The 24,985-nt window shown below is 31.4% G+C and overlaps 1 protein-coding gene across 1 annotated transcript; it reads left to right on the forward strand.

Annotated features, from left to right (window-relative positions):
- Nucleotides 1-4,033: 4,033 nt before the first annotated feature.
- Pka-C3 (Protein kinase, cAMP-dependent, catalytic subunit 3) lies at nucleotides 4,034-24,431 on the forward strand. Its single transcript, XM_090114805.1, has 7 exons — nucleotides 4,034-4,444; nucleotides 15,251-15,419; nucleotides 16,788-16,897; nucleotides 19,123-19,368; nucleotides 19,959-20,140; nucleotides 22,595-22,672; nucleotides 22,864-24,431. Exons 1-7 carry the CDS (start codon nucleotides 4,267-4,269, stop codon nucleotides 22,987-22,989), a joined length of 1,089 nt encoding a protein of 362 aa, XP_089970931.1. The 5' UTR covers nucleotides 4,034-4,266; the 3' UTR covers nucleotides 22,990-24,431.
- Nucleotides 24,432-24,985: the final 554 nt, after the last annotated feature.

A 24,985-nucleotide genomic window follows, 5' to 3' on the forward strand; every position in this document is an offset into this window, starting at 1 on the left:
TAACAACATTTCGACTTTTGATAATTTGTTAGATTTTATTTTCATACAAAAATAAATATTCATTTAATTTTCCGTCTGAATATTATAAACTCTACGCCTCCCAAAAATTACGTAAACAAAAAGCGAACGAGAGGGGGAAGGGGGCGTCGCGTCGTCCATCCGATAATTAATAGAACATAGACTTACAAATGTAAGGAGAGTACAATAAAAGTTTAAAAAATCATTTAAAAATAATTTATTGCGTTATGCCAAAAGTCGTAGAACAAATGTTGTTATTTATGATGTTAGCTATCTTGTCCTGCGAGGTTGCTGGTGTTTTACAAGTAACCCTGTATAAAATAAAAACTAAAAATAAAATGTTGTTTTATTTTATTTGCTGACCATACACTACTACAAACGCAAAAATTTCTCCAAGCTAATTTACCTGTAAATAGCTACGTGCCATAAATACGTCTCTTTTAAATTCAAAAGAATTGAAAACTCTATATTGGTGACAAAAATAAAAAAAAAATCAGTTCAAATGATTCGTATAATATGTATTTCATATAATTCAATCTGCCATACTTTTTTAAAGACACCAAAATATAAGGACTATAAATAATATAATCTATATAAGTACACACCGCCCATAATGTAACGTCGCGTATAATTTTTTTTTAAGACTAAGCATTGCGTTTTTTTTTGTAACACGATAAACATGATAATATTGAAGAACTTGTCTATTGGCACTATTGGTCAGATTATTGATAAAAATCTCAGTTATTTTCATAAAAAATAAAAATAAAAATGTCGATTCATGATTCACAGCTAGTTTAATACGTACTTCTGTCTTATTCAAAGATTTTATCGTTATCAGGAATGATTTTATTAGCCTTGCTGCGTTGTATTGAATTTTCAATTTGAATTGATTTCACAATTTGTACGAAACATTCAACATTGTGTGTCAATATAATATTGTTGCCATCCACAAAATCAATATCAATACATTATACACTACACATTAATTACACATAAGTTTAGTGCCAATTATTTCGTATATGTGGACGTCAGTTGTAAGGCATATTCAATTTGTCACGAATGTCATCGACTGGACACGTTTTAGAATTTATTTGGCATCATGATTTGCGTGTGACAGTCCTTTATTAAGTTCCAATCATGTTCCAATACAGTTCATTTCAGTGGGGTCAATGGTTTTAAAACCTCAATAATATTATGAAATATTATGTTGTAGATATCTCTAATGTACTAAAATTTTTACTTCTAAATCTTATCTAAATTCTAAAGAACTTTTGTATCAAACCCAAGTTCTCTCTATGTCAAAATTGTACAGTACAAGAACCTTATTTGACCATCTCATCAACATTTTTGGAACATCATTTTATCATACAATGTAACCAGTATAATCCAGTTTGTACTAGATATCCGTGCGCCCACATACAGATTGGGTTTTTATTTATGTTTGCGTAATCCCACTTTGAACCACTTCGCTTTTTAGGCACATTTCGTGATCTATTTTCTGAATATTTTGTTTAATTCTCAACTAAATGGATCTCTAACTATTAATGGATCACTAAAGTGAACACACTTAAGAATTGAAAATATAAAACAAAGTGTTTCTCAGTTTCATTTTGGAGAAAAGCTCATTGGAATTACGCCAACTATAAATAAAAGTCTACTGCATTGAAGTGTTTAGGAACCGCTGTGACGCTACACATTATTTTTTGTGTTGAAAATATTAAATTGTATGTGACATCACTATGTATAACGTGGAAAGTCCGAGACAGATTGAAAAAGAACGGTTCTTATTAATGAAATTTGTTTGCAGATCTTTAGTAAAAATGGTTAAATCTTTGGTACGGATGTAATGTTATTTAAGATAAATAGGTACATAATATGTAAAAGTGTTTTCAATAAGTTAATTGTAAATTATGTTAAAGTTGTAAAGGTATAATATAACAATATTATTTATTAGTAAGTTTTAGCTATAACGAAACCATATATCGGAATTCAGTGATATTAATATATTTATTTATCTACTAGTAAGTACATCATTATGCTTGTTGCCTAATAAAGTTTTTACGAAAAATCAATCTCTTGTTTTTATTTTGTTTCCTCGTTACTTTTTATCCATTTAATTGTGGTGGAATTTAATGTGAATCTTTTTCAGTGAGTAAGTCTCTAATGGAATTAAAAATTGGAATAGGTTACAATTTTTCTGTTTACCATTCTAATTTGTTATTGTTGAGTATACAATGAGAAATAAAATAAATTAAATATTAGCTATTGTTATTTACTTATCTACTATATAAAAATAAGTCGGGTTTTCCTTCCTGACGCTATAACTCCAGAACGCACGAACCGATTTCCACGGTTTTGCATTTGTTGGAAAGGTCTCGGGCTCCGTGAGGTTTATAGCAAAGAAAAGGTGTCTTCTTTCGAAACGGAGTTCGTCCGGTTTGCTAGTTTGTTATAAATATAGAAAATGATTTATAAGTGTTTTCTTGATTAAATTGAAGTAGAAGCACCACAGACATGTATATATAAGTAGACAACGCAAGTACCGCGATCTGTATGAAAACCAAGCGTGTCATATTTTTTGTACTGACCTTGACGCGTTATGACGTCACGAGCGCTTTTTAGTGATGTTAATTTCATTTTACGCTAAATCGATTAGGCCGCCACTCGCGCGGCGATTCTAGTATCGTCCTATCCCATCGAAGTAAATCGAAAGAAATCAGATCAAACTAGATCTATGTCTAAGAGGTAGTCAAATAAATGAATCGTAATCGATTACTAAATCGATTCAAGACAGAAAAATGATAATTACCATAGACAGAGGGATGATAAAATAAAGTTATAAACCTTTTAATATTCTAACAAGTAAACTAATGTGTTTTAGCTTTTTCTTACATATGCCCATCGAGTTACCATGTACTACGTACTAGAGAGGCCATCGAAAGAAAGTAATGAAACTGTCAATCAATCAATCTTTATGTCCCGTTGCATCGATCCATTTTCCTTTTATGTTCGGGTTACTTGGAAAACTGAAAAAACAAACATAGTCTAAGCAATAAGGAGTTTTCTTAAAAAACTCCCAAGATGACACTTTAACTAATGGCGTCCATGTCATAATATTTATTTTTAGTACCTTTGTATTAAAATACTTAAAAGTTCTAGGTCAAGTCGTATTAAATGACAAAAAATATCTATGCCTTTTTTTCTGAAAAATTGCTCCTTCAAATTATCATTTATCTGTTCGATTATAAAATCGATTAGAATCGAGAACTGTTGCATCAAATGAACATCACTAACCACAAAATTGGACAGAAAAATGAGAACAGAAAAATGAGAAGACGCTATTCATTGCTTGTTATCATACGACGCGATCTTTACCGTGCCAAGTAAAAGCCGCAATGTATTCCGAATCATTTCGTATGATTTGGTATCCGTGTTTGTCACGATCGTTTTCCACAGATATTCTTTATTTGATTTTAAAATAAATAGTGCATATTCTGATTAGAAAATTACTTACCGGTGGAAGGAAACATCTCTGCTAACTCGGCCACTCACAGCTGTGGAGTTTCTACAGTTTATAACGGCGTAATTCGGCATTTTACTTTATTCAGCTTCACGTCTTTCCTTGGCGAACTGCAAGCGCGGACTGAGTGTAGGCCAGCGTCAAGTAAGTTTCATAATCGTAGTTTGGACACGGGAAGTACATACACTCGCTTAGTCTATCTTGATATATGTCCGTGAGAAGCACATATTGATTAAAATTTACGTGGATCGTGGAAGCTAGAATTTAAATAAATTTAAATAAAAAATAAACTGTCCTAGACGCGACTCACAAATTTACATTGTTTTTACTTTATTGTCTTTCAATTGGTAGCGCACAATTTTTTTATTTAACATCGTAATTACTTCCCTCATATATTCAAGATGTGTGAAGTAATTTTTATAAATACTGCAATACAGATTTGTTTTGGAACAAGAGTGTTTTCATTGCGGGTGAACAAGTCTTAGTTCAAGAGCAGCAGTGAGACGCAAGACGCGTTGGGGAGTGCACGTATATCTGACATAATAACACACTCGCGCGCTTACACTTGATCGTAAATAAATTCAATTAATTTTGCTCTACATAAAAAAATACTTTCTTATTATTTTGTTTTTTTTTTTTTACTGGACGCATGTAATAATATCTTATTCGAATAAATTATGAGAGAGATATCTCAAATAAACTGAAGTGGTAAAGTGACATTTTCCAAAATGATGATGGCCAGTGCGAAAATGGTAAGAGACATTACCGCAGACCTCAGCGCGGATGTGCGCTCGCTTTCAGTAGAGTCCTCTACTGAAGAACAAGAGTCCACTACTACGGAATCCGAATATTCGGAGGAAGAAAAGGAATATGAGCTGGATGATCTTCAAATTCTGAAAACCATAGGTAAGGCCTATTTTATTGAATTGTCGTTAAGTTAATATTCGTGTAAAAAATATATGGAAAATGCTAACAACTAAACCATTAAATATGTCGCGAATTATAACAGTTTTAATGATTCATAGAAAACGTAACAATTAAGTTAATAATAAATATTTCCTGAATATTGCACGTGTAACAATTTTCATAGATTTTACGTTTTTATTGCGCCCATAAATGTATCTACGAGTTATATTATCTCTTTTCTCGTGCTACAAGCATATTCTCCCCTTATTAAAAACACCGGTTCGCTAGTTTTGGCGTGAAAGCGTAACAAAAAGAGCGATCTTTCAATTTTATTTCAATATGAATGTTGGTTTTCAAGGAGAAAATATTTATGAATCTCTTTATCAGATTAACATAATTGAATACAGTTTAATATGTAGTAACCTTTTACTGTTTTCAAATGCATTAAACCGACCTTGATTAATAGAAGGGTAGAGGGTTACCATGCCGGGAATAATAGTTTGCCTGTCTATATTAGGAGAGATAGGAGATATATTCTGATGTCTTTTTGGTTTTGACTGTTAGGCCATTTTTTTTAGTGGGGAAATCTTCCAAAGATACCCACGGCCCCCGGGGAAGGAGCCGTGGGTTATGTCGGATTCTTACCGACTAAAACTCCACTGTGTTCCGTCGAGCAGCTTTAATGATGGGGCCGCGGGTATTTGTTAGAATTCTTCCGCGACCTCCTCGGCGGCAGTTGACTGATAGGCCTACAATTTCCACTAGTGACTAGATGGAATCGATCCCAGGATGTTAATGATAACATCACACTTCTAGGCCCCGTGTCCAGGCCGGTCAGACATTGTGTACATAATATAGAAAATCGCGATCAAAGTCGGATTGGTGATAGGTATTACAATTTGCAATCTCTCCTGAAATTTAGCTTCGTATGAAAACTTTAAAAACAAACCGTTCTAGATTTTGTAAAGGAATATTATTTTAACGATATGTACATAATATTAAATTTCAAATACGTTGTGACTTGTGACTTGTTTCAAATGAGTTTAGGCACCACTAAATAAATATAGGTGAGGGTTACTTATAACATGTATGCATAGATATATCTTACATGTAATTACCATTTTTGCATTATACGTATGCTGATAAAAATTAACATTATGTTTATTGCGTCCTTGGTCCACATTTTCACCATGTAGAGCCAGACCCCCTTTTGACCTAATTTAATGATATCGACTAAGGACAATTTACCGTGTCAGGTGATAGATAGCATTTGTTTGTGCTGATTAGATACATAATTACAACTATCTTGTTTGCACCAAAACTATTATAGTATTTCAAACTTTCACCATATCCAAAAGATGATTTAAATTATAAATGCAATAATAAAATTGATTGCATACAGTTTCAAATATAAGACGTTAAATATTATTGAAATGTCTACGCGATATCGTATTTATTTACAGTTTGAATGCATCTCATTACTGTATTTTGGCAGCCGTCTTTGCAATAAAGTTTAGAAACGTATTTTTATACTGGTATAATTGCTTGTACTATAAAAGCGTATGTCGTAGCATTTAATACATAAATATACACGATTGATGCAAATAATGGTCCAAAGTTTATTTTTTAGTTCTAAAGTGCTTTGTTTTTTTTTCTGTAGGTAGTTTGTAGATTTTCATTAGCTATCTGTAGAAGTAATACAGTTGTGTAACTTTTAGTTGAACCAGATGTCTGCGTATCTTTTAGGTTTATAGATATCATGTATGCAATTCTGTAAACGAACTGTAAAAGTGAAACAGAGCACAAAACGTCTCGGTGGCAGACGTATCTGGTTTGGCTATTATCCTCTCGACGCTCCAGTTACAACAGTAGGTAATCAGCTCTACACGCATTTACGATGACTCTGCGGCGCTGAAATGTAATTTCATTTCTAAACATTCCTAAGTTTATCTATTCAAACAATTTCTTGTAAATTATCAATGAATACTAAATTATTGAGACTATTAGTAAGACTATTTGTAAATCCAGGGAATAACTTGAAGATCAGAGTAAACTTAACACGTTCCACTTCCATTTAACGAAGTTATTCGTAGGAATAAGTCGGTTTTATAGCAGAAAAATGTCTTTGTTTATACAGTTCTATGAATTTATTGTCTAGCTCGTTTTAATTAGGTGTATTGTTTTATTATACATTCCATTGTATATCGTGCATGATGTGAAAAATGTAAATAAACCATCTACATGCACGCAAATGGTTCATTCTTTGAGTATAATATGAACGTAAATAGCAAGTGTCACGCTTGATTTCAGGTAAATCTAGGTTACCTACTGTAATGCTGTAGGTAAAAGTAATGAATTTTAATAAAACGGAGCATGCTGTCATAATATTTTCACTTTTACTGTTATAGCGATTATTCATTTTCCTAAGTTATGGGATAATAAGTATATAGGCTATCCAGCTATGGTTTATAAAAAAAAAACATAATATGTATATACTTAATTTTAAATTAACTGATTAAATAAAAATACATTTTTAATAAGTTACATAAATAAAACATTAAAAAACTATACAATTGCTAAAAATATAATTTTTTTATATAAAAGTGCGTATGCAAAACATCTAATAGGTTTCAATTTAAATAAATGAGATCTAAACACCTCAAAATCTTCACAATTCAATTCACGTTGTTAAAATATCTAGGTGTTGTTTTTTTATCACCCAGTGCTTAAACATCTAACTAAATTTTAAATGAAAACACACCATATAAGCTTTCTAAATTCTAGTTATATTGTATCATATCAATAAATAAATAAAAAATATATTGTGTTACAGGAATATTAATAAAGAATATATGACCATATTTCACACAGAAAAGAAAGTGTAAAAGTTGTAAAACAAAGCTCTATCAATCGCGGTAATGCCATGACAGACCATTGACCATCACAAACCGGTCTCACGTTTTACTTCTGACCCATGAGTTACATCTATTGCATAATCTGAGAAAAGAAATTTTAAATTAAACAAAACAAAAAGAATATCGCTCGTAACTATGTATATTTACCTTTTAGTAATCTGTGCTACTACGAATTACGGAAGGTATTTTTAGTAGAGACAAACAACGTAATTGAGTTTAACGTTATTAAGTATAAACAGAGATTCTCAAGTGTTTTTAATTTAAAAGTATTATGCTTATAGTCAGTGATCTAAATTTTTGGATACAGCTGATTCGTGAACCGTTTCGTTTGCCTCGGGCCTTTCTGTATCAGCCTTGACCGTTTTTCATTAGAATTCCTATCTGTATACAAATATTTTTTTTAAATATTTCCAAGGGTTGATAAGTTTCCTCATAAATATTAAAATTTGGTGTTATTATAAATCTTTTCATTACTATTAGTTATATCCGATTAAAATAGCTTTTTATTTATTACATTAACGCAAACGCAAATATGTTACGTGCTTACTATGTAATTGGCACAAATTTGAGTCACAATTTTTTTTGTATAAAACATTAAATGGTATTATATTGTAAGGTAATATAAAATTTAAGTTTCAACCATCGCCAATCACCTGCATCGGTTATATAAGACTGGAACACGTCCGATTTACCTACTTGATGGGATTACAAATAACGTTAGCACCTTCTCTAATATACGTTTATTATACGTAGGTATACACAATATGTGGCACATAAAATTATCGCGTTTTTACGCCTATCGCTACCAAAAGAATACTAATTCGTAAAAGATCTTGGTTGTTATCACAGATAATATAATACTATTCAAAAGGAGTACGTAAATATATTTAAATTGATTTATTGACTTTCTGTAGATATTCTTAGAACTGAATATTCATACTTAATGATAATTAATTGACCTGCACGTGACATTGAATAGTCTCAAACGGGCATATATTAAACAACTACTGGTTGCATACAGGTATAGAAATTGGTTTAAAGTTGATGTTACTGTAATACATTTCGGAAATTGCTCGAAACGTGAGTGGCTTCAAAATTTCTACTAGAAACTGGAAAGTTGTCTCGGATGACGACTGTCATCAGAGGCGCACCGCAGTCGCGGGATGCTTAGCGATGTTGCACGATTTCCTTTCTATGTGTAGGTACCATGTAGGTACTCTACGTGCTTACTGGCAACGTGATATTGATATTTCCATTTTTATATAGAAAGAGGTTTTGATCTATGGGATTTGAACTTACAATACCTAAATGCTTTTATTTTTCCCAGCATCTTTATTATTTATAAACCTTCAAAGCAATAATGCTCTTGATTCAGATTTTTTAAATAATTTTCCTGTTTTCAGCTCGTACTTTGAGCTTGGTGGGTTCATTGACATTTAACCTACATGTGTAACTCAGTAATAATCGGCTTAACGTTTGCAAATAGGTCACGAAATTGATAGACGTTGAAGATTGATACACAATAATCGGTTACGTCCTAATAATCTATTTTTCAGGTATAAACAAAAATAACTTGCATTTAAAAAGAGGCCGAGTGTTCCCCTTCGGCTGAGATGGCCTACATGTCGTGATTTTCTCCGCGGAACCCTCCCACGCTTCTGGGAAAGACTCATAAAAAAGTTTTGTCAAGCCAATAAACTGACACTCGCGTATCCGAGGAATTAACATACACAGTAAAAATACGGTAATGAGCTTGAATATTTGAACAAGTACAAAAAATATAGCAATTTAATGATAATATTTGTTCTTGATTAATTATTGTAATGAATAGATAAACGCAGTAAAACAATAAAGAAGTCTTGATCTGATCTTTTGTCAAAATAAACTAGGTACATACATTGATTGTTCACGAATGTTGTTTTTTTCAAGTAGGTAACAGAAAAAAAGACAATTCAATCTTGAAATGAGGAAATGTTAACCATCATGATTATTTATTGTACGATCTAAACTGTTAAGATATAGTTTCGCTGAAAAGAAATCGTACAATATTATAAAAAGAATTCTTTTACGTCAATAGTCTCATCATCCATATTTTATCCACAGACTTTATCTTTGAAACGGCTCTAACGGCCGCGGCGGAGAGATTAGCGAACGACTGGTTGCTAACACGTGCCGTCTTCAAGTATGTTCCAATGAAAATAATAAATAGTATAGTTAAATTTTATAAACATAAATCCTTTTCACACGGCTTCTATCGTAATCCCGGTTAAATTTAATGCACTTCATTGTAACTTGTTTAGTGTAAAATCACGTTCCTGTTTGTTTTTAAATATCTGATGGACTTCATAACAAGACAGGGAGGAGTAGATACGTGTAGTCCAGAAGCACTTGTGTTATAAATTGCGACTGGAGTGACAATCTTAGCAGGTGGCGGGGTGGCGCAGCTTGTAATATTTCCAATACAATGTGTATTTATAGAATTTTACAAGCAACAAACAGTTAGAAGATTTCTTTTTATAGATTTTTTCGCATGATGGTTATCCGACGTGTGTACTTTGTTTTGTTAAGGATTCCTATTTCCAGGTTATGTATTTATTGAACTAGTATTATAGGAGCTAATATATGAAAGTTTAATCTATGTATTTCATACAAAAAACCTAATTACATTTTAATATTAATTTTATGTATAAATATAAGCAATTCCCACTAGACATTATTCCACAAAATTATGAAATTATCTAGCTACCTATTGGATATAGGTAGAAATAAATATTATTCAACACCATTTGGGCCGATAAGTACCAATTATGAAATAAGTCTTGAGGCTTAGAGCGACGCGAGGGTTTCATAGAGAAAACTGTAAGTACAACAAATATATAATTTGATTAGTAATTTTGTTTGGAAAGTTCCTTTGACAAAAATGATAAATGTTATCAGCCTTTTCTTTTGTATGCCATTTAATAAATAAAATATAAGGCACGTAAGTAATTGTTAAATGTGAAATGGCCGTATAAAATATTATCGTTTGTATGTCGCCATGACGTGACAGAATAGCATATTTATCAGTCTGTTACATTCTCACAAGTTTATTTAACCTTGAGTGCTTTAGTATTGACATTTCTTGCAGTTTACTCTAAATAGGTACCAACAGGAATGTCTAAAACTTTGTTGACTCTATGGGCCAGATTATTGCAATAGCTAGCTTGCTATGGGGCTTAATGACTCATGAATGATAAATGGATACTAGTTACTATAATAATATATATTATATGAAATAATTATTTGAGTTAGGTAGAATTGGGTTAAAGATACGAATAACACATAGTTTTCAATCATTATAAAGTATATTACGTATTATGTTACCTCAGTATCACGCTCACTGCAGCTGCACTAGTCCTCATCATGTCGACAGTTTACCCGTGATTTCTTTTAAATATAATCTAAAATAAAAGCTTTACACTACGTAAATTTGATTAAATAATCTCAGAAACCAGTTAATGAAAAGAAACAAGCAACGGAAGCAATTACAATTTCGGAAACGTTTTACGATTTGTGCAATTTCCTATAAAAGTAAAAAGTATATGGATGCGGCATGTTCCTGGAGCTATTAGCGGTTATGCGCGTCGCGAACAAAGACCGTTGAACCAAACGAGCTCCACTGTTCCATACATAACGCATTTTAAGTACTTCTATTTCTATTCAGTTCGCGTTCATGTGTATTGTATTACTGTAATTAAAACATGCTATATTAGTGCGAAACTATTGATACACGTCTCTGAAACGAAAATTATTTTTGGCACAAGGATAATGGCTTTCATCTGTGTTCTACATAACGTTTGAAGATATGTATTTTGTGGTTGTTGATTCTTTACTTGTCAACCATATTACATTGAATATATATTTTCATTAATAAAACAAACAATAATAATATATATTTTATTAATTAGAAGTTTCAGAAGCTTTAGGTGTTAATTCGATGAGCTGCACATTTTTATTATTGTTATGTCTATAATTTTTAATAGTTTTATAAATTGTAATGACACTAATTTAAATTTATTCAAAAATATACATAATTCATTATATGATTTTATACAGTAGGTCATTGGTATTCAGGTGTGAAAGGTCATCGACGAAATTCTAAAATTGATGGGCGATTCCACATTTCTACCCTATGTAAATAAATCCTGGTAGGTATTCGATATAATTATGCGATTCCAGTATGCCTTTTATGTTCCTACGTGAAGCTTTTATACACAAAAATCCTTCAAGAAACAATGCTTTATGGTCTAGACTCTATCACTATTGACTCTACCTACTAAGTAAGTATAGTTCTAAGGCTTCTGTACAACTATTAAAGAGTTAAATAAATAAATAAATAAGTCTGCTATAAGTAATGTAGGTAGCATATGCTTTCTATGCTCTAGTTTCTTTAACATGCACATTAGATTACGTAACCCAACAAAAAATGTATTTTAGTGTAAGTATTTAAAATGTCATAAAATTTAATTAAGTACTTTGAAATAGCATGCGAAAGTTATTCGCGAAAATGTTAATTAATTCATAACATGCTTGTCATGGCTCAGGAAGATTTCGTTGCCAACTTCCTCAGCATTTGACATCTAGGTACTTTGTTTTTCGATTATTCACTTAGCGTTTCGCGAAGGTCATCAGGTGACCGCAGGCAGGAACTCAAGTGACACTTCAATTTTTTCTAAATTATATGGAGATTTATTTGACAACAACACGTCGCAGTAAGTACGTTGTACCAGAAGACACGGGAGACAGGCGTGAAATAACGTCACAGACTGGAAAAATATAGATTATTTTAGTATCGTATGGGGAATATGAGTAAGATACCTACGTCATACGGCTTTACGGATTGAAAGTGTGCCTAACATGAGACATGATACTAAAAAGATATTTATTAGTTTAGATGTGGGCTGTGGTTGGTGTTTTGAGGGCAGTGGTTATGATTGTTCTTCAATGCTTGTATTGAAATAATGATAAAACATATCGTATGATTTGCTGGTAAAGCTTAACAACTGGATCTAATTTAGCTGGAGACTAAGCAGAATTTGTTATATAATTTTTCACTTTAATAAAAAAGAAAATCAATCAGTAGTAACGATTAAAATCTTCCTCAATAGGGTTAATGAACGATTATTATCCTCAATTAGATCGTTATTTGTTTAGTTCATTTTCATAAATGCATATATTCTTACGTTCTTAAAAGATATTATTTTCATTATTTATTGTTTTGCTAATAATATTATCTAGTATTGTATTAATAAGAGCTTCCTGCAACTATACACAAGAGTGCACGACACGATTACGAAACATTAGGGCCCTATTTTAGATCGAAACTGGAGCAAGGTTTGTTCCAAAAGCACTTTATTTGACACTAAAGCCTACTAAAATACAACCCGTTACTCATCAGCGTGTAACTTTTATGCTCTATAATCAGGTTTATGACTGACATAAAATATGGCACAGTCATATTTTTAATTAATGTTGGAAAACATTTTAATTATTGTTTGGAAAACTGAATATCAGCATTTTTTGGTAAAGGTATTGTCAGAGCAATATGTAGATGTGTAAGTAATTTTTTATTGCGATTTATATGTATAAAATCATATAGTATGGGTAAATAAACATAAAAAAATGCCTATCACAACACGTTATTTGGTAATGGTAGTAGCGTCTAAGGGTAGCGTAGATAAAGAAATAATGATAAAATAGATGTAAAATATACTACCTAAACCTTATTACGTTTAACTTGACCCCAATGAGAGAGCTTTTAATTGGGTTATTGTGGTTGCTATTATTTTGTGTATTATTTATAATTATAGCTTCATTTGATTGTGTACATGGATAATATTGTACGCGACTTTTATATTCCAATCAATAGATAAATAATAGACCAATTTGGCCACGATATCTAGAGTCAAGGTAAATCTGTCTCACTTCAATACGCACGGTTAAGTGCAAGGTCTATTTTTATTGTCCAGTGAAACAAAGCATTTTCCTCTAGTAAGTGACCTTCTACCGAAATTATTGTTTACTGTAGTAGCTTAGCATCGCGAAATGTGCTGATTTAAATATTGGATTAATATTTCAATCAACACGTAGACACTAAACAGTATAAGTTTTTTTTTATTATATTTCTATTAATAGGCAGGATGATACTCAATAACTATGAGAAGAAGTTTCCATGACGTTAAAGATCAACGTATGACGTCATTCCCGTGCCTTACGCTCGAGAGTGAAAGTGGCGAAGTAAGGTTACAAGAAATTATTTTACTCACAATCTTTAGCCTTTTTCTCTACCTACAGTATGATAAGGACGCAACAACAAAGATGCAACACGCTGTCGTCACAGACTTCCGATACTCAGTACTCGAAGCGAAAGGTTGAACCGGAATCCGATGATGTAATCTTTGTTTGAAATTGAAATTCAATTGGATAACTTGAAATTTATTACTTAATGGTGTAGCAGTAACCTGAATGTTGAATTGATGGCGAGGTTTGTTTAGCAGCTCTTTCATTATCTTATTTAAAGGAAGTAAAGAATAAGGAATTAAACATTTCACTGAACATTTTATTTTTCCTTCAACATCTTCATTATTCTTACTAGCATAGCACCGTGTTACTGTTTACAATTTACAAGAAATGAATAAACCTTCAGAGAGCCCTGAAATCAAAATAGTCGTTAAAATAAATAATAATGCCCTTAATGCTGTTGATGTAACAAAATATACCTATGCGATAAAGTAGTTGTAGCGACTTGCGCAAGAGTGGCCGAAATAAAGTCGAATGTTGAATCTTGCGAAAGTTTTCGACGTCACGGGCAGCCTCGTATAAACACGTGTTGTTAAAATTATTTACGAATTAAAATAAAGATATAACGGTACCCAGTTTAGCTTGGATTTTATTTAAGAAGTCTGTGATTCATTTTGTTGCACGATTCTTTACATATTCTACTTGGCTCAAACTTTCAAATTAGCTCCTAGGTGATAGAAAAAACTACTAAACATTCTGAAAGAAATTTCACCGAAGAATATGCGGCAAGATACTCAAATTTATCTCTATCAAATGATATTGAATTTCTTTCAATTAAAGATTCCGATTTTAGCTTCATTTATACTAATGCAAAAAATAGCGACTACAAGAATAATTTTAGGCCAAATACATATTTTCTTTCATCCATTCAATAACACTCTTGTTAAGTGAACGAAATGGTCTGGGAGCACTCAGCAACAAAACTACGTCATTGATTGAAAAAAGCTTTGTATCTACAGCAATAGATCCACACCATTTATTTTTACTTTTATTTGAATATTGCTAAATATCGTACTCAAACATTATACTCAAAATCATCAGTTATCACTTAGTCGGCTGTAGAGTGCAAATATGTATAAACAAACTAAGAGGTTCCATAGAATTGGGAATCTCCGCGTATGACTCATTAAAATACTGTTTACTTCTTCATAATATTTACGTCTTGATTCCTTAAAATTTCTGATAAACAAGTAAATGTTGAATCCGATAAAGCAGTATCGTTGGAAGACTTTGACCGGTTTATTATATTGTGTTTGGAGCTCTGCTTATTCTCTTTTCACGATGTCAGCTACTGTTGCACAGTGCACTAAATCAGATTAAAATAGTGATAAATCAAACAACAAAGTAAAAACTAATAGGAATGTGCTCAATGGAAAATTGTTAAAAGAAGTACAAGAATACCGATAACTTACTAAGTATATGTATGTACCTATAATGTTTTGGGTATTGAGAAGCCATAACATGGACTTGAAGTAGCCACGGTTGGGCTTTATTGATTAGGTTATTACATATAAAGTAGGAAGCTACTAATAATTATTTTTTATTGTTTCAGGTACAGGCACCTTCGGAAGAGTGTGCCTCTGTCGGGACAAGGCAGCGGACGAGTATCTAGCTATGAAGATTCTTTCCATGGCTGACGTTATACGTTTGAAACAAGTCGATCACGTGATGAATGAGAAAAACATTTTATCTGAGATCAATCACCCTTTCATTGTGAACTTGTGAGTGAACTGGTTTATTTAATTTAGAGATTCAGACGTTAAATATTGAGATAGGCCTATACAGCTTTACTTTCTCGAACGACAAACAACAAACGACAATATTTGATCTTTATTCGTAAATTTACATTGTGCAAAACGGAAAATTGGAACGTATGAAAACAACCTGATAAGTGGAAAAATATAAATTCACCACCACCACATTTTTTTTCAACCGAATAATTTGCATAAATATGAGTAAATGAAATAATGTTCAATATATAATTAGATTAGGCATTTCAGTATAATTTAATCGGATACTTGTACCGTAACCATTATGATTCCGATGAACTGAGCTTATAACACGTTTTTTATTGAAAATATAACATATTAACTTTCACATGAAAGTATTTACGCGATGTAATTTATGAGTTGGAATGGTTTCCGCAGATTGGAAACTTTAATTATACCTATAGCTGTCATATAAAGGTTTTCTGTTTTTGTTAATAATTTTTAGGCGTTTGTTTCATATTTTGTCTTCGTTAATTTAATTTGTTCTCTTGTTTGTAGTATCTATTTCGAACTTTAAATTATTCATTATTTATTTATATGAAACTATTTTTTAAAAAAGGATACAATTATTATGGGTGATAACTGATAACATAATACATATATATATATTGTATCCAATAGATATTCTTGTTTTATACGACACAGGGAACAGGAAGAATACTAACCTACTTGTAAAAATACAAAATAATATTATGTCTAAGAAAGAAGAAAACATATCATTTATTATTGAAACGGTTATTTTTTCTAGTTTTAAATCGGATCTTATGAAGTTAAGTCTAACGATTGCTTCGATTTGTTGGATATGGGAAAAATACCATTTAATTAATATCTAGTCATTAGAGACTAATGGCCCATTATAGTCCAAATTAACGTTGGCTCACCAAGCATAGTATAATAATATTACACAGGTAATATATTATGAGGACTATAAATATATTGCAGCTCATTTTATCCAATTACCCTGTCACGTTTGTCTCTCACACACACGTGTCGATAGTCTTAAACGTTGCATTAAATTAAAAAGATTGAAAATAGTTACGAGGTTAATAAGAAACCCTTCCTATCCTTTAAACTCTTTTTTAAAGGTGATATTTTTTTTGAAGAGTTTAAAAATATGATATTTTTAAGTTACATAAGGCTTCGTGTGACATAATAATCAAAGAGTTCATTGACAAACGCAGTAATATTTCTCGGAAATAGATATATACATTTTTCAAAAACTACTACCATGATATTTGAACAGATTCAAAAACTTTCACTTTCAATCTTAGGAGTATACTAATAAATTATATTAACTCTAAAAATATTGATATTTTTTAGACGGTGGTGGACTCATGATGACTCATGTATCTATATGCTGTTCGACTACGTATGTGGAGGGGAATTGTTTTCCTACTTGAGGAATGCAGGCAGATTTAGTAATAATATAGGTAAGTCAAATGTGTTCTTACACAGAGCATTCCTGCTGAGTCACTTTTAATGTACAACGATGTTTTAAATTTACCATCGATGGCAAATATTCATAACAAATTGACGTAGAGGTCTACGAATACATAAAATGTAGGTACGTTATGTGAAACTCAGGAAAGAAATGTCACGGTGCGTCTGTGTTGATTTGGAAAAGCAATATTAATCTGATATACGCAAGAGCTTATTTCTGGAGGAAAGGACATGGAATGGACAAAAATAGTCGGTCAATGACGCGATGTCTGTAAATACTGGCTTGTGTTGAAAGTTGAGACTTTAGCGATGTCTACACGTAAAATTTTACGGATACAGTGGAACAATACTGGAAGACATTTATTTCTGCGGCTGTCCGCGGTGGCAGTAAAATTGTGGTCGCGGTGTTGCGGCTCCCGTGCCAGACGTTGTGACGCCGTGTCCTGATTAGCACAGAGCTTTCAGTAGAACTAAGCTTTTGATGATCCAATAAAATACATTTAAATAAATGGGGATCCAAACCACATTTTTGGCTTGCGCTAACTAAATTCTCACTATAATTGTGCCGCCATCATAATATGCTCCTAAAGTTTGAAATAAATAAATTATATAGAGCGCTCAGAACATTTTCTTTTGTCCAATTAACTTAATCCGAAGAATAAATTTATACAGGCTCCTTGCCTGCCTTATGCAGCTAGCACCTGCAAGGGCAGCTTATGTCCTATTTTGAAATAGAATTCCGATAGTTATGGGCTTATAAATGTGATATTTTATCAAAAAATCTGACGCATAGAGACAAATTAATATATTAACGTAATGTGTTAGTCTCAAATAATGTTTCCTGTTAGAAATTTCAAACTATGTCCGGATGTTTTATGCAGATACAATTCCAATGTAATACAGATGTCAGATGTACAACGCATAGGTATTAGAAATCGGACTAATTATTTATTACTTTTCTAATTTATTGCAAAATGAATAAAACTTTTAAAACTTTTAGTTACACATTAATAATGCTTTGCTTTATAATCATTGAAGGCACTTGACTCTATCTGGTTTATGTTTTCACCGGACGAAAAATAATACGTGACACGCCAAATTAACACCGGTAATCAAATTTATATATAAGGATAACACCTAATTTTTATAACGGGACGACTCAAATAATATTAAAAGTAGGCGCTAGTTCATCATGGACCGAAAAAGAGACGTGACCTCATGAGACGCTTGAACCATAAATGACGCAAAGGTATCACCTACGCTATCCTGACTCATCTTTGATAAGTCATTAGTTTCATTCAACACGAAAATTTGTTTACTTTAAATGTGCTAGTTAAACATTTTATATGAACACTTAAATCACATGGGAGTATTAGCTCCGGAAATCCTAAAGACAGATTTACATCATCTGTAAACTGTGCCTAGTGAAATGGTGAATGTTTTCAATTAGCACATGTAACAGTTAACCAATTAAAACGAACATATTCTATTTGGCAACATTCAATTCTCTAATAAAAATTTGTGTGTGACTAGATGTAGGTTACAAAATAGAGCATTGAGTACGTACAATAAAGACATCGTTCACTTAGTAGCGGCTGACACTCTCGAGCAAGGTGTAAGTTTTCTGTTCAATAAATGTCGGGGAAGACAAATAAAAAGTGATAATATTATTTATTTTGTTCCAAAGCCGTTTGTAGATTGATAAGAGAAGTACCGGCTGTAAATCGGACCATTTAAAAAATCCAATCAATAAATATAAATCCAAATACTTTCCTTAATTTTTAAATGTTTTTATTGTTACTTGGTTGATTCAAATATTAATTAAAAATGTTGCAATCAATGTTGGAAAGTGTAAGACTTGAAATTAAATATTAAAGGTTATTTGCAATATATTGTCCTGGCGAAATGTTTCAACGTGTAAATGTGTAGTGTAGGGTAATAAATATGTTTCTTTCACGTTGCTGCAATAATTCCAAATATAAGTCATAAAGTTTACGTTGTAAAACATTTTTTATAACACAATTCCAAAACGAACTGTGAACACGAATTTCCGCAATGAAATAAAATGCTTTAAAACATTATCATCGAAGTAAGAGGTTAAAATATTTTGGATACTAGTGACTTCTTATTTTTATTTTTCATATCAAGATTGCCTATTTTAGATTTTCCCACGAAAAAAAAAAAGCTTTTAGACACATCGCCTTTCTGTTTGCAGCAAATTTCTACGCAGCGGAAATAGTTTCTGCACTGGAATATCTTCACGCTCGCAACATCGTGTACCGAGATCTGAAGCCTGAAAACCTCTTACTGGCTAAAGATGGCCATTTAAAGATCACTGATTTTGGTTTCGCGAAGAAACTTACGGATCGCACGTGGACACTTTGTGGCACGCCGGAGTACCTCGCCCCGGAAATTATTCAAAGCAAGGGACACAATAAGGCTGTAGATTGGTGGGCTTTAGGTATGTATTTTCGGTAGTTAAACAAACTTTTGAAGCTGTCTCTACAGTTTGCTCTCTCTACTGTGTCTGTTTTGTTTACTACAATAAAATTTTATTTATCGAATGATATTAGTTTTAGAGTTTTAATGAGTATTATATCATTCCATGTTCCTTCTCGTTTAATCAAATGTAATTCTACACAATAACTTGTGTAATATGTATTTTTATGTAAAAAATAAAATGTATTTTTGCAGAATAGAGTTTGAATTTCTTTGTTTTCGTTCTCTTCAAAGCGCATGGCGTCAAATGTTATGTTTACACTTTACGGTATAATTATTTACTGTTCTAATGATATATTCCCACGTCCAAGTGACTTGAAATCGTTTTGGTGCCAGATTGAATGTAATTTATAGTTAAGACACTCATCTGTGCTTGTAACTCCTTATATCCTTGGCACAAGTACATAGAACTACACACGACACCTGTTATTGTGTAGAGCATTATCCAGATTTATTGTCCTTTATTAACATTAAGACTTAACATTAAGTTCAATTTATCTCTTGTTATATCTTACATTTACATTTCTAAGAATCATACGTTATCGCTTGCAGGTGTTCTTATTTATGAAATGTTGGTTGGCTATCCACCTTTCTACGACGACAACCCTTTTGGAATATACGAAAAGATCCTCAATGGAAGAGTTGACTGGCCCCGACACCTCGACCCCATTGCCAAGGACATAATTAAGAAACTTTTGGTACAGGATAGAACGAAAAGACTCGGAAACATGAAGGTATTTCGTTATTTATGTTACAAGGAAATTGGCACACAATATAAAACTTTGTTTTTGTATTGTAAATGATGTATTTATGCAATGCGTATATTTTGTTGTTTATGCGTCTTAAACTTTCAAATGATTTTAATTAAAATTTAAGAATCTTTTAATATCATACTATGTATTTCGGTTTATCTCTTTTAAATTAAGTCTATATACCTAGACTAAGGAGCATTACTGGCACTATAGCGAGACGGTTGTAATGAAATATTGTTGCTCTTTTCTATGTGGAATTGGCATGAATATCGCTGAATCTTTTAAACCTACGTTATTTTATATTCCTGTACGTTTTTAATCTGCGTCGGGAGAAGAAGAAAATAATGAATTTATCTTCATCTTGGCTTGTTTCCAGTAACTCTTATGTATGTACTCGTACATAATTATATGCGGAGTATAAACTATGCCCAACTATTATATATATTTAATTTAATTTGTAACTGTCTCCCAAAGATTCATTAATTAGGTACCATTAGTAAAGTATTTAAAAAAATATCTTTGTATCATCATTCTTAGTAGATATCCATTGTTTACAAGCAAATTTGCACCCGTTGCATATTTTCTATATAATTAAAATTTGAACTAGTTTTACGACAATCTTACTTAATGTAAGTCTACCGGTCTACCAGTCTTGTATTAATTACCGCCATGATGTTGTAGCTTTATAATAGTGCTATTACGGCTTTTATACGAAGCAATGTTTTAGTGATCTAGTTTATAATTATTTTGCATTGCATAACAAGGTAGTTAAATTTATTTATCCGGTATAACGAGTCATCAACTTCAGTCATTTTAAAATTTAAACACTCGTTAAACATTATTTATGTTCTCCGTCGATCTGGTTAAATGTACTTATAAATTTTATAACCACTTGATTCACAATTACTAGTTTAGATATAAATACCGATTGTTCTTATAGAACAATAAATTTCTTTGGGAATTTATGTGTTAATATAATAAATAAACTAAAACAGTTTTCGGCTAGAAATCCGAAAGTTAGCTCATTGGATTCATAAATGGTTTATTATGACAGGATAATAAAAATGTTTTTTAAATTGTACAAATACTTAACTTACTTAATATTTATAATTAAAATGTATATTGCAATGTGTCATTTCTCGTAGAGAACTATTTATACATAATTGGGTCCGATAAATCCAAATAAAAAAAGTTTCAGTATACTACAGAAAAAAATAACACTGAAAAGACTTTGCATTTCCAATTTAATTTATATAGGATGCGAAGTATAATTAGCAATAAAACAACGATTTTTAAGTTTATAGAAGTAGTCGTTTAAAGATTTGAACAGCAACCGTTTTTAACAAAACTTATTTCTATAACAATATATTGATATGTCTTTAGAGATCAATAAAATATCACAGTTTATGTTATGTGTGAAATTACATATATGTTCAAACGATGCAGTTTCTAGTATCTGCACGTTTTCACCTAGCTTTTTCTGCGAAGTCGCCAAGATATTTAGAAAGCCATCAGTCAAGTGTCCAGCGGCGATATCAAAGATACTTTGACGAGAAGAATTGCCTATAATCTTTGATATATCGTCTCATATTGTATGCGATAGAAGACGAAATGGGATGGAATAGAGGGAAAGCTTGATAATAACCATTCATCAAAAGTTAATTTAAAGAAATAAAAATTATATCTAGGTACGTTCAAAATAGAAACAAATGTGTTAAATGTTCTGCAGTTGTTGTAAACTTTAAACGCTATGATATCACAAAAGTAGCATTATTGGTCAATAATTTTAATGTCCTAGATTTGCAGGAAATGTAAAACCTGTTTTTATTAAATATGCGCTAAATGTAACCCTAGGCTTAGGCGAGTTAATTGTTCAGATCCGCTCCATAAATTTCAAAGTTTACGATGTCGATTTGCGTCGAACGTCGCTTAAGCCAATAATAACAAAATGACTCTAATTTTGGCTACCAACATGTATTTAGTGCTTCTGTGATTGATGTATGGAATGATTGTTTATCGATTCATTTTAGACGTATTGATTTATCTGTGTTTTGTTTTATGGTGGAAGCTTTGGATCATGTAATGGGTTTCATTTAATAGATTAGTGTATTTATTTTTATGTTGGTAGTTTAAAACAATTTATAGTTATTTGGCGTCTTTTATGAGCGACTGATCTGACCTTTACTTATGCCTTTAATTTTAAACTTAGGCTTAATCTGCTTTTCTATCCCTTGTAACCTTACTTATCGAGCAGATAGATAGATAAGTATCAGTTAAATAAATAAATAGCACACATCACAATACTAAATAGTGACCATAAAGTAAAGTCTTTTTTATTTAGAATTAGAATTAATATACGTTATATTCTAATTATTGATTTTTTATGTTTCTATAATTTAAATAATATTATACATAATTATAAATTATTTGTTGCAGTGTGGTTCCGAAGATGTAAAGCGTCACAGATGGTTCAAACATTTGGATTGGGCAGATGTTTACATGAAAAAGCTACAGGTAAAGCTATAAAGTTTGATTATGTATGTACGTTGCTTTTGCTTATAATAAAATAAAAGGCGTTTAAAATTCTAAAAAAATCGATATATTATGCCTCAATGCCGATTGCCGTGCAGAATACATGCGTTTTTAAATAGGAAAATGATGAGTGTTGTCAAGCAATGTATAAATGTTTATTTTATATATTTCAGCCTCCCATTGTCCCTTCAGTTTCCTACGAGGGCGATACGTCAAACTTCGATGAATATCCAGAAACCGATTGGAAGGCGGTGCGGTCCCTTGACCCCGATGAACTGAAATTATTCGTAAATTTCTGATGTAATAATTAATATAACTAGGAGATTTAAATTATTGGCGTTAACTAAAAGCAGGGAATTTTGAATTCGAGCCATGAATAGTATTTAAAATAATTAGGATCATAAGAACTTTGGAATGCACTGACTTCACCGCGTTTTGCTGCCTCAAGTTATTTTGAAAGCAAATGCTTACATCTTTAGCGTGGCTAAAATAGATGCATAATGCAGGCTCGCGTGATTGAGTACTATAAGGAATCATTTCTATTCTGGAAAAAATAGTATAGATACTTCGATCACTGGAATGCGTGTAGAGTTTTTAAAATAACATAGTCTAAAAATGTATTCATGTCTGCGTTCTATATATCTTTAGGGATCATCAAACTTAATATTAACGAGTGATTGTGATTGTACCTAATTGTGTTTTATTGTTATGTAAGTATTTCGATAGTTTAATTTAACAAATAGGTAAACAATGAACTTTACAATTTTTTCACTTTATGATACTGTAAGATTATTGAGAGAAAAAAGGTATATTAGAAGCTAATAAATAAAGAAGGCTCAGCTGGATTTATGTCTTGATTAAAGTTACTTTGGGTCTTATATTAGTTTATTACAAGATGCTTACCTACTCTTGGAGATGATGATAGTATCTAGCTGATCCTTCTCGTTTCTTTGCTGTAGCATATAAAAGACTGCTTAGACATTTTGTTTACCTTTCCTGCAGGCTACAGACAACGTTTATGATGTTATGCTCTCAATGGTCTTACCACGCTTGTGATGTACCTATCGAAGAAAATATGTATATTTTAGGAGAAAATATGATAAGAATGTTGCAATGATTATATTGTAAATCGATAACTACTAATTTCATAACTAATTTAAATACATTAACTTGGTCATAGTGTAAAATTATGATTCCTATAAATCGTGCATAGTTTTGCAAGAGATTCTTAGGGTATAGATAATAATTGGATATAAATATTTAAAAACATATTATAAGAAGCCTTAGATTGACTCTACAGGCGTTTAATTTAATTAACTTAGCCATGTTAATGTTAATGCTGTGATCTGTATTAGTCAAATGGAAACTCTGTTTTATAATATAAAATTTATCATATATTAAAAGAAGACTTAATATATTCATTTGACTTTTCATGCCTTGTCGTATCGATACGTATTTATACTACCTATCTATAATATATTATTACGCACCAATTTATACTTAAAATTATTCCATTTACATATACTTTACTTTTAAAGAAATGTCAGCCTAAGAGAACTATGAATGATCTTTTTTTATTCGTTGTAATTTAGTCATAATCTAAATTTAACGTAAAATTAAAACTACTATCTAATTAAAGTATGAAAAAGGCATTGAAAAGTTTTATGGAAATATTGTTACAACTTACAACTATAAATTAAATTATTTAATACATAACGTAACATGTAACAGGGTTTTCAGAGAGTAATTAATTTAAAATATGTAGATATAAATAGATATATTTATTACAAATAAATTATTGATTGATTTCAATGGCTTTAATTTTACAATATACTAAAATATTTTCTTATACATATCTACTGTTTTGTAGTTCTATATTGTACTTTAACACTGGCCAAATATAAAAAAAATCACAGTTTTGCTCGGAGCAATTAACAAGATAATTGCTCCGAGCAGTTTTGTGAACTTAAAAAAATAAGCGGCCATTACATAGCTATTTGAATTTCGAATTTGATTTATGAATTTAACGTACACTTTGAAGTGAGGAAAGTATACTGCTCGCTGACGCAATTGTTTGAAAAGTCGATCATCACTATTAATTATTTCAGTAATGTTTAAGATTGCTTTAGGAAACGGTTGTAAAGAAGCAAGCAACGTTTATTTTTGGTTGGTGCGTGTAGACAGAGCGCCGCCACTGCTGGGTTTAACTTTTTCTATAAATAGATTAAAATTTTATCTATTTTCTGTAAACCATAACCAGAGGCTTTGAACATAATATAATTATGTTCTTAAATT

The sequence above is a fragment of the Colias eurytheme genome, chromosome 2, assembly GCF_061535395.1.
Source record: "Colias eurytheme isolate Ceu_HAF_F1 chromosome 2, ilColEury1 Martin Lab GWU primary, whole genome shotgun sequence".
Lineage (NCBI taxonomy): Eukaryota > Metazoa > Arthropoda > Insecta > Lepidoptera > Pieridae > Colias > Colias eurytheme.